The sequence below is a fragment of the Podarcis cretensis genome (assembly GCF_951804945.1).
Source record: "Podarcis cretensis genome assembly, chromosome: 17".
Taxonomy (NCBI): Eukaryota; Metazoa; Chordata; class Lepidosauria; order Squamata; family Lacertidae; genus Podarcis; species Podarcis cretensis.
The window spans coordinates 28,058,871-28,070,554 of NC_137187.1; the positions used below are offsets into that span (position 1 = coordinate 28,058,871).

General features: G+C 46.2%; 1 protein-coding gene across 6 annotated transcripts; it reads left to right on the top strand.

Annotated features, from left to right (window-relative positions):
- The first annotated feature begins 835 nt into the window (after positions 1-835).
- Positions 836-9,576, top strand: LOC307206528 (SOSS complex subunit C-like). Of its 6 annotated transcripts, none has more exons than XM_079959881.1 (7): positions 851-953; positions 1,583-1,636; positions 2,922-2,993; positions 5,047-5,149; positions 6,881-6,940; positions 8,685-8,775; positions 9,286-9,576. In XM_079959881.1, exons 3-7 carry the CDS (start codon positions 2,969-2,971, stop codon positions 9,379-9,381), a joined length of 375 nt encoding a protein of 124 aa, XP_079816007.1. In that variant the 5' UTR covers positions 851-953; positions 1,583-1,636; positions 2,922-2,968; the 3' UTR covers positions 9,382-9,576. The 6 variants fall into 6 exon arrangements, with proteins under 6 accessions (XP_079816010.1, XP_079816007.1, XP_079816008.1 ...); XM_079959882.1 differs by having other exon boundaries at positions 862-953; positions 1,583-1,604; XM_079959885.1 differs by having other exon boundaries at positions 933-953; positions 5,019-5,149.
- Positions 9,577-11,684: the final 2,108 nt, after the last annotated feature.

Sequence of the window (11,684 nt, forward strand, 5' to 3'; positions counted from 1 at the left end):
GCGTACAGCTTCCGGGTCATGTGGCCAGCATGACTAAGTCGCTTCTGGTGAACCAGAGCAGTGCACGGAAACACTGTTTACCTTCCCGCCGGAGTGGTACCTATTTATCTACTTGCACTTTGACGTGCTTTCGAACTGCTAGGTTGGCAGGAGCAGGGACCGAGCAACGGGAGCTCACCCCGTCACGGGGATTCGAACCGCGACCTTCTGATCGGCAAGCCCTAGGCTCTGTGGTTTAACCCACAGCGCCACCCGTGTCCCTAGTGAAACTAGTAGAACTGAAATAGACCTCATAATGTGAAATACAAAGAAAATTTCTGGATAAAGAAAATAAGAAAAAGTAAAATGTACAATGTGATCAATGTAACCAATGGTAGTTGTAATTGAATATAGGCAGACAATAAGAACTGTATAAACAGGAGGATTTATTTGACAATAGACACTCGATGGACAAATACGAAAGAAGAACAATAATATACAAAAGGGATGAAGACAATGCAAAAAAGTTAGATATAAAAGGCCAGAATATAAAAGGCCAGGGAAGGAGGGAAGTCGGCTCTGAGGAGCAGGTGTAAATGTGAAATGTAATACAATATGTGTATGCGGAGTGTGCAAATGAAAACCAATAAAGAATATTATGGGGGGGGGGAGAATAACAAGGTGGGTGTTTTTAGACGATGACCACTGAAGAGACACTTAGAATACTAATACTTTTCGCAGGCGCCGCCGCAGAATACCCGCTTCCTTGGGCGGCGCCTTTGGAACCCCCTGCCACTGGAGACCCTGCTGGCTAAGCCTTCGCTAAGCGGAAGCTCCAGCTCATCCCGGAAGTTGAACGCTGCGTGTCACTCTACCCTTTTCTGAGTCAGGGGTGGTCGGGGAAGCGAAGGCGGGGCTTATTTCCTGGCCCCGCCTTGTTAACGCGGCGCGCGTGACAATGAAGTCGGGAGCAGGTGAGCGGGGAAGAAATAGCCCCTAAAACGGGGAGGACTCTGGGCAGCCAATGGGGGGGCGGGAGAGTCCATCTGTACAGCCAATGGGGGAGGGGCGGGAGAGTCCATTCGTCCAACCAAAGGGGGCGGGAAAGTCCATCTGGGCAGCCAAAGGGGGAGGGTTGTAGAGTCCATTTGTCCAACGAAAGAGGAGCGGGAGAGTCCATTTGTACAGCCAAAGGGGGAGTGGCAGATTCATATCTCTAGAGCCAAAGGAGGTTTGGGAAAGTCCATCTAGACAGCCAAAGGAGGGCGGGAGAGTCCATCTGAACAGCCAAAAGGGTAGCTGCAGAGTCTTATCTGTAGATCCAAAGGATGTTTGGAAGAGCCCACGTGAACAGCCAAAGGGGGGCGGGAGAATCCATCTGGATAGCCAAAGGGGGATCAGCAGAGTATTCTCTCTAGAGCCAAAGGAGGTTTGGGAGAGTCTACCTGGACAGCCAAAGGGGGGGGCAGAGTCCATCTGGGCAGCTAAAGGGGGTGGCGTGAGAGAAACAGGGAGCAGTCCACCGGCAAGGGGGATGTGGGTGAATGGGGACTGTGTCCATTGCCAGGTGCTTGGAGCTGTTTATTTTTATGCTTTCACTTAGGGACTCCACCCACCTGCTGGAGGTGAGCCGAAAGCAGCAAACGCAATGCTAACTGTAAGATTCCCCTTTGCGGATTCCCAAGTCCAGGCACCCTGCAAGACAGCTTGCACTACAGTTTCTATCAGTTGCTGGTGCTGATGGGAGTTGTAGTCCGAAAAGTGAACCATGGAACGAAATTCCCTCCAACGTTTCTCCAATGAAAAGAGGGATGTCCTATTCCGTAATCAATACTTTTATTACTTATACCTCGTCCTTCCGACTGAGCTGCCCCAGCCACTCTGGGCGGCTTCCAACATATATAGGTAAAGTTAAAGGGACCCCTGACCATTAGGTCCAGTCCTGACCGACTCTGGAGTTGTGGCGCTCATCTCGCTTTATTGGCTGAGGGAGCCGGCGTACAGCTCACGTGGCCAGCATGACTAAGCCGCTTCTGGCGAACCAGAGCAGTGCACGGAAATGCCGTACAACGGGAGCTCACCCTGTCGTGGGGATTCGAACAGCCGACCTTCTGATCGATAAGTCCTAGGCTCTGTGGTTTAAACCACAGCGCCACCCACATCCCTCCAACATATATAAAAACATAATAAAACATTGAACATTTGAAAAACTCTGGCTGCTTCCAGATGATTGAATAGCTCCAAACCCTCCAGTATTTCCCTGAGGAAAATAGGGATGTCCTACAGTTTTGCAGGGGACGCGGGTGGTGCTGTGGGTTAAACCACAGAGCCTAGGGCTTGCTGATCAGAAGGTCGGCGGTTCGAATCCCCACGACAGGGTGAGCTCCCGTTGCTCGGTCCCTGCTCCTGCCAACCTAGCAGTTTGAAAGCGTGTCAAAGTGCAAGTAGATAAATAGGTACCGTTCCGGCGGGAAGGTAAACGGTGTTTCCGTGCGCTGCTCTGGTTCGCCAGAAGCGGCTTAGTCATGGTAGCCACATGACCCGGAAGCTGTACGCCGGCTCCCTCGGCCAATAAAGCGAGATGAGCGCCTCAACCCCAGAGTCGGCCATGACTGGACCTAATGGTCAGGGGTCCCTTTACCTTACTACAGTTTTGCAGGACATTCCAGGATCAGAAAGCGGGACGGCTTCTGTAAATCCGGGACTGTGCCTGGAAAACCAATCCAAACCAAGTGTAGTTGTTCCAATAAGGGGGTCACATGTACCCAGTAGGTGGCCCCAGTTCACACCATCTTTATATATAGCATACCTGCTACTCATCATTTTCACAAGCATTTTGCAAAATGTGTTGCTATTGCATCCTGCAACCTGAATATTAATGTACAATTGTATTAGTAGTGAGCCTTTTATGTTCACGTGTTCATTTATATTCTTTTTGGTAGCTCATCCCATAACTACGTTGTAGCCAATTAAGGCGGAAACTAGCAAGATGGCATCAAATCCTCCCGCGCAAGGTAAACGTTACGTCTGGTAATCTTCGCCTCTATCTGCATGGTTACGTTATAATAAAATTTTAAGGTGCACACACTCCGCAAAAACCCTTCACGCTTCAAAATTTAGGAAATATTCCCTGAGACTTCATTTGAGTACACAGAACAATCCCAAAGCCATACCTCCTCTCATCTTGGAAAACCTTTCCCAATAGTTCTTTAACTTTCAAGTCCTTCAAATCGAATACAGTGGTACCTTGGTAGTCAAACGCCTTAGTTGTCGAACAAATCAGCTCCCGAAAGTCGCAGACCCGGAAGTGAGTGTTCCAGTTTGCAAATTTTTCTGGAAGCCGAATGTCCTAATGCGGCTTCCGATTGGCTGCAGGAAGTTCTTGCAGCCAATCAGAAGCCATGCCTTGGATTTCAAATCATTTTGGGAGTCGGATGGATTCCCAGAGCGGATTAAATTAGAGAACAACAGTACGACTGTGTTTGTTAAAGGCAAAACAGACCTGTCAGAGGAGCATTTTCTGTGTGTCAGTGGTTACTTACCATTTCAAAGGAATGACCCAGACTAGCCAGGAAACCACAACCAGCAAACATTGGATATCTTGACAGGCAGGAGACAAGCTACACTCTCAAATCTTTTTGTTGTAGATCACCTCTTTCTGTGACGGCTTGTGTGATGCCTTTGGGTGGTTTTTGGCTAAGGAGTTTGGCAATTTTTAAATTCTTAGACACCTTTGTTCTGAATCCTTACCTCCTTACAAGGGGCAGGGACTCTATTGCAACAGAAAAATAAAGATCTGTCTTGCTTTGACCTGTTCCAGACTCCATCCACTTTTCTTTGACCAGTAACTGACTTAGGGGGTCACTAGATCCCTTGGTGGAGAGTTGGGCTATAAAAGCCAACCCCAGTTTTTTCTACAACAGATAGTACTACAAATTCTCTTGTGGTTCCATTTTAAAATTGAGTACCTGGGGTACATCTTTTTCTTAATTAGTATGCAAACACTGAAAAACAAAAACATCCATATTATGGAGTTTCTTTTTTCTTTTTTAACAAAGATATTTTTTTTTACCTGCAATGTGTTGGCAGTACTAACCTTGATACCTAGTAGCTCTGGACTCAAATGTAAACATTCTTAGACGCTGAACTTAATGAGGCTTGCTTCTGAGTACACATACGTTTAGAATTGCAGTGTAATTCAGTTTAACTGAAACAGAAGACCCAGGCAGAAGCAGCCATTCCAATCCATTCTAGCATGTTGTTGTTATTACTATAAATTTATTCATTCATTCATTCATTCATTCGTACCCCGGCCAAAACCGGGCTCAGGGCAGCTAACACCGAAGAGAAATACAGTAAAAACATTTTTTAAAAAACAAAAACCCAAACCAACAGTTGATTAAAATATAAGTTAGAATGCAGCTTAAAATGCAGCCTCGTTTTAGTGCTAGACTATAGATCAAAGCCATAAGGGGAGAAAATGTCAAATATTCACCGGGGCCAACTATCCACGCTGGTCCTACATGGACCAGCAAAAAGAGCCGAGGGAAAATTTATATACAGTTTTATGCCTCACCTTCTCCCCAGACAGGACTACAAGCAAACATAAGAACTGCTAAAAACATAGGGAAAGTGATAATAATAATAAAAACCAATTAAACATTGTTAGATTTAAAGCTATATGCATATATAAAATCTATTTTATATTTGTATACAAATAATTACAATAAAAACAACATGGCACCAGCCCTTTCAGTACAAACTCTAATACAGTGGTACCTTGGCTCCCAAACAAATCGGCTCCTGAATGATCAAAACCCGGAAGTGAATGTTCCGGTTTTCGAATGATTTCCGGAAGTCCAACGTCCGGCACAACTTCTGATTGGCTGCAGGACACTCCTGTAGTCAATCGGAAACCACACCTTGGTTTTTGAACGGTTCCAGGAGTCGAACAGACTCCCGGAATGCATTCTGTTTGAGAACCAAGGTACCACTGTACTCTTTATCATTCACTTTGGAGAGCTTGAAGTAGTGCATAGACTTTTCCATTCTTCTCACTCCTGCCAGGGTTTCAGAATAAAAACAGGGTTGCGATTTTGGCAGAGCTAGATAAGGAGAAGAGGAAGCTGCTGATGCAAAACCAGTCTTCCACAAATCACCCTGGAGCCAGGTACAGTAAGTTTAGAGACCTGCCTTTTTGTTTCAGTTGTGTTCTCTGATCAAAGAGGAAAGCCAAGTGACGCTTTCTCTTGCGTGCCAAGGCCCCGTGCCCTGTAGTTCCCCATTGATTAATAAACACACCAACACGAATGTTTTGGATTATGGGCTAAAACAAGCCACAACTTTATTGCTTACAGTTGTGAGCTGTTTGGCTTGGGCGTTGGGTGAAACCAGGCTATATCTTGACACCCGCCCACCTGTGGGGAGTCTAAAGGTAAAGGGACCCCTGACCATTAGGTCCAGTCATGGCCAACACTGGGGTTACGGCGCTCATCTCACTTTATTGGCCGAGGGAGCCGGCGTACAGCTTCCGGGTCATGTGGCCAGCATGACTAAGCCGCTTCTGGTGAACCAGAGCAGCACACGGAAATGCCATTTACCTTCCCGCCAGAGCAAGACCAATTTATCTACTTGCACTTCGTGCTTTCGAACTGCTAGGTTGGCAGGAGCAGGGATTCGAGGATTCGAACCGCCGACCTTCTGATCGGCAAGTCCTATGCTCTGTGGTTTAACCTACAGCGCCACCCGCGACCCTTGCAGGGAGTCTAACTAAGGGTAAACCACCAGAAGAGGGAGCCCTATGACTTACATCAAATAAGGGCAGTCCGAGGGGTCCCTGTTGGGTTAGTGGCATGGCCCTAGCCCATGGGTAGGCAAACTAAGACCCAGGGGCCGGATCTGGCCCAATCACCTTCTAAATCCGGCCCGCGGATGGTCTGGGAATCAGTGTGTTTTTACATGAGTAGAACGTGTCCTTTTATTTAAAATGCTTCTTTGGGTTATTTGTGGGGCCTGCCTGGTGTTAGGAATTCATTCATTATTATTTTTTCAAAATATAGTCCGGCCCCCCACAAGGTCTGAGGGACAGTGGACCGGCCCCCTGCTGAAAATTTTTGCTGACCCCTGCCCTAGCCCACGCCCACACTTTGGACAGAATCCACACCTCCAGATCCTTTTAGCAGGATACCCTTATCCAGGAGTATCCTCCATTAAACAAGGGTCCTTGCAGGTCCGAGCAGTTCTGGAGTGGAGGCAAGAGAGAGAAACCCCTGGCCGTGCCGCGATGTCAGTTACCCCGTGGCCATGCCCCCCATCAGCATAGATTGGCCAAGTGAGGGTGATACAGCCAGGGCTGGTGCGGAGAGGGCGACAATCTTCCGCCCCCTAGCCGGGTCACTACAAGGGCCCGGATACCCAGCCGCAATGCTGCCAACCAAGAAGGTGAATAGACCTACCAGCAACACGTACTTCTAATGGAAACAGTTCATAACCATCAGAGTTGTGTGCCAGTTGTTCCAAGCAGCCAGCTGTAAGAAAGTTTCCATCTTTGCTCATTCCCTCCAGAGAGGGGAAATTTCAGTTCACCTTTTAAAAAACAAAAAGTTAACTTTTTAATGTTTTGTATTTTCACTCACTTCTCCACCAAAATTCCGCTTCCCCTGTGTTGAACCTTATCATTGTTTTCGTATTAAGATTTGAGAGTTCTATGAATCTGCTGAAATGTAAAGCTGCCCCTGAATTGAAAAAACAAAACAAAATCCTCTTCCATGTGTTTAGCGTAGAACTTGATTTATTGCTCATGGTGGAGTTGTTGTAGTATTTTCGCGTACTGTAACTTGTTGGCTACGAAGAGACATTGTCTCAGCGCAATCTCAATGGGAAACTCTTTTCCTGCATACAGAGTTCTGCAGCCACTCTACCAAACATATGAACTCCCCATCATGAAGACTATGGACCCCTGGTTAGTAGCACTGTTTTATTCAGGTATCACTTAGGCAAGTTATTGGGGGGCACTGGTGAGAGAGCAAAACGTGCCGGGGTCCCTTTTCCTTCTACTGCATGCCTTCCGGTTGACTTCCTTTTGACTTACACTTGGGTTTCCTTCCTATTTGATTTCACCTGCCATTGATGGAGTGAATGTTTCTGAGCAGAAATGTCCTTCTGGCACCAGTGTTCAAAATTAGCCAGGCACATTTTGCACCTGACTGTTAAGTCACTTGCAGCCCAGTGAAAATGCTCGGGGGTCAGGATGACTCCTGACATCTCTGCCATCTGGAGGTGTCTGCCTGTGGATCCTTGGATCTGAACCGTTTTCACACACTAATACCCCATCCTGTAGATTTCTATCCATTATATTTTATCTGCACAATCAGAATGAATTTCTGGAACCATAATAATAATAATAATAATAATAATAATAATAATAATAATAATAATAATTTATTATTTGTACTCCGCCCATCTGGCTGGGTTTCCCCAGCCACTCTGGGCGGCTTCCACAGAGACCAAAAATACACTAAAATGTCACACATTAAATATTTCCCTGAACGGGGCTGCCTTAAGATGTCTTCTGAATGTCAGGTAGTTGTTTATCGCTTTGACATCTGATGGGAGGGCGTTCCACAGGGCGGGCGCCACTACCGAGAAGGCCCTCTGCCTGGTTCCCTGCAGCTTTGCTTCTCGCAATGAGGGAACTGCCAGAAGGCCCTCGGCGCTGGACCTCAGCGTCCGGGCAGAACGATGGGGGTGGAGACACTCCTTCAGGTATACTGGGCCGAGGCCATTTAGGGCTTTAAAAGTCAACACCAACACTTTGAATTGTGCTCGGAAACGTACTGGGAGCCAATGTAGGTCTTTCAAGACCGGTGTTATGTGGTCTCGGCGGCCGCCCCCAGTCACCAGTCTAGCTGCCGCATTTTCGGTGCAGCCTGAGCAGGGGCCAAGAACATTATACCCTAGAGTTACATACCACTCTGGATATGTAACTCTAGGGTTACGAACGCGACAATCCCGGCAGTGTATACTTCCGGGTTTTGCCGCATGCGCAGAAGCGCTCTGCGTGCCGCGCACGTGCACAGAAGTTTCACTTCCAGTTACGGACTTTTCAGGTTAAGTACGGACCCCCAGAACGAATTTAATTCGTATCCGGAGGGTCCACTGTAGTGAATTGTTGTAGCTTGTCTTCACTTCTCCCACTGTTGTGACTGGCTCGTGTCACTATTAAGAAAAAGAGGCAGGAATAGGCCAATATATATATTATGTGGACTGTCCCTTGATGAAGTGACTTTTCTTCTTTAAGTTCTCAAAACTCTTAAACTAGCTCAAGATTTTCATCTGAACTGGCCAGATCTTTAACTGAGACTCAATCACAGTCAGTCCATCATTTGGAAAATAAGACATTAGAGCTGTCTTGCCCCCAAATGGCAACTAGACATTCTCTTGGGTGACTGTAACCTTGGTTGAAGGAGTCTTTTGGTGCCTAGCTTATATATCTGAGTTTCTAACTCTGTCTGGCACATGAAAATTACTCACTTTGCATGTCTGATTTGCCCAAAATTCCAAGTCTTGTATTTAAAGTAACGACATGGAACTTCTTGACTCCGAAACACCCACCCTGGCCATGGCAAGCCTCTACCTTGATGCTGTGCTGATGGCTGCCTTCCCTGGATTTGAGTGACATGTCAATTTCTTATCATTGCTCGCAGCATCTCTCTCGCCAGATCTTCCCTTAACAAGGACTTTCGTGATCATGCCGAACTACAGCACATCTCTGCACAGCAGAAGGCTGCTCTACAGGTGAGTTGTCCTGACCAAAGCATATCCAAACGGGCCGTTTTGCAAGTTTCCCTGGGCCCTTTTTGTTTTGGTGCCTCGGAGACTATAGCTCCTAAGAACCCCCCACCCATCTCAGACGTTGGGGACGAAAGCTAACGTGCATCACAAAAGCTTAAGATTTGCACAGTGATGACAAAGTTTAAAATTCTGAGAGTGTCTTCTGATTTGGGAAGTGGCTTTGGTCATGTCACGTTCTGTATTATCTCAACTTTTAGCCCCGTTTTAAACACTGCGGACAAAACCTTGGGAAGAATGAGCTAGATTTGAGGATGGACGTTGTAGTTTGGCAATATGGAGGGCCGGGGTTCCCCACACCTGGGTCAAAGCAACTGAACTACTAGCAGGACTGAAATGTGGCAAAGAACAGATATTCCTTCCAAATCTGATGTTCTTAAGCACTCACTCATGCTTGCATGATGGTGGAGAGACTTGGCTTCCATTGAAAATGTGTCCTTTATGTTCCTTTCGCAGCATGCTCATGCACATTCCTCAGGATACTTCATAACCCAAGACTCTGCCTTTGGAAACCTTATTCTTCCTGTGTTGCCACGGCTTGATTTAGAGTGAGGAACCATCCTTGGGACAAAGAGCATCTGTGTCTCTCCAGTCCTGCAGCTGCTCCCTTGCCAAACTTTGCTTCTGGTTTATGAAAGCAAGAGGACTCAAAAATGAATGTTGTTGTTGGAGTTTGTTCACTGTAATGGCTTTCCATTTTGGATTCAGGTATTTTGTCTTCACCGAATGTTAAACTTCTTAAAACAAGTTCTAAGGTGTCCTGTTCTTTTCTTTCTATGTGGCCAAATTCCCCACAATGGCGCCAGGGGAGGAAGAGCTGGCTACTTGGTCTTCCCTGACCACGAACAACACTACCCTGCCCTAGACAGAGGGAAGGGGGCAGAGGTGGCTACTGCTACTTGCAATTTCTCTCGGTAGCACTGTGGGGCCATTCCTCCTTGCACAGTACCCAGAGAGAGAACAAATGAGAAGAACCAAGAGCAGCTACAGTTTTCTCTTGCTCGCTCTGCCTTGCGTGTCAAGACCCCGCAGCCACCCTTTCGTTGGGAAATAACTCACACAAGGACACAGGTGTTAGGTTTATGTTATCAGGCAAATTTGGCCACAACTTTATTGAATTACAGAATGTGAGCGGTATTGGCTTAGGCATTGATTGAACCCGACTGTATCTGACTCCTGCCCGCTGCGCAGGAAGTCCGGTAAGGGTAAACCACCGGTAGGGGGAGCCCTGTTGATGCTCCCCCTGGTTTCTCGTCGGGGTCGTGTTGTAGCACCCTGCTTGTGGTTAACGCTTAGCTGGAATGAAATATTCAACGCAGCAATAGAGAAATTAAAATAATAATTTATTTGTCAGACAAATAAATATGAGGCACAGTGGTATATGGTTACCAAGCTCTGGCCTGGCCTCCTGCCATTCTGGCCAGCACTTTTATTTCCTTAATCCAGCCCCCTTGCTCCTCCTGTGGCTGCCTCTGTCCAATCAGCCTGGTTGAAATTCCTATTGGCTGTTTGCTAGAACCAATCACAAAAGATACACCCATTTCCTTCTGCCCTTTTATGGAAATAAAAAAGCTATATATTCTTCTATCTATAAATGACAAATAAGTAGTAATATATCTTACATGTGTCTCAACAAGGAATCTTAATTACCAGCTCACCTCTTGCCCTCCTTGCCCTATTGCCTTCCAAAACAGATGATTAATCTTGAATTTTTATCTTAAACATATGTCAAGGATTTTGAGTTCACATCAACATTGAGAGATCTCCTTCATTTGAAGGTTTCTAAACAAAAGGCCTGACAACCATATATCAGGAGTGCTCGATGGCGTCTCCTGTCTGGCAAGGGGGGCTGGTGGCTGACTTAATTTCAGGATAGTTACAACTCTTACAACTATATGAAATAAGAATCTAGCATTTCTTAAATCCTTTGCATAATTATATTTAAGCTAATATATTTAATACATAAATAACCTTTTAAAAGGAAAAGAAATCTTAAAAGGATCTTAGTTTAAGAAAGAAACAGCTTTAGAAAAGACTTCCCAAAAATGTTCTGTTTCTGCCAGCCAGACCAGTTGCTTTTTCACTGCTCTTGACCTTTTTAACCTTAGGAAGAAGATATGGCTCATTTTACTATTTATCCACCCTTAATTTGTAGGGTCAGTGTAACCTTGGCTGTCAGCCTGTAATTCCCTTTTTACGACTTTGAGAATTGTTTTCTGCTATAAATCGGGGGGGGCCTTGTCTAGGAGAAAAACATTTTGCCAAGGTTCTTAAGGCAGCTGGTCTTCTAAGATACAGGCCCTGATTAAACATATAAGCTTTAATAAAAATGCAAGCTTATGATTAGATGCCTCAGTGTCTGTTGGGAAAACGTCCGGGAAGGCCGCCATCTTCCCAGTACACTGGGGCGTCTCTCCGGTGGTCACCCTCTGGCTGTAAATCTTCCTCAGTCCAGAGAGACCGGTGATAAACGACCTCTCCCTCCTGAGAGGAGCATGCTCGTCTTCCGGCATCTCATTGCAGAAGAAAGAGACAATCAGTAGCTATAAACTACTTTATTTACAGTCCATATAAACAGAGAACCCACCAGCATGTCTGCTCTCTCTCAGCAGCAGTACAGAACAACATCTCACACAGAAGTGAAAGTAACTTCTATCACAGTACCCAACGGTACTGAGACTTCCTCAGACACTCACATGATATAAACAACCATAGTGCTACTTGCTGAGCAGCTGGTGAGATAAAAATCCTAACAGTGTCATGGCCCTAGCCCCCGACCCGGGCTTCAGACAAGATCAACACCGCCGGATTCCTCTAACGGAATACCCTTGGAGCTTGGAGGGGCAGGTGATGGC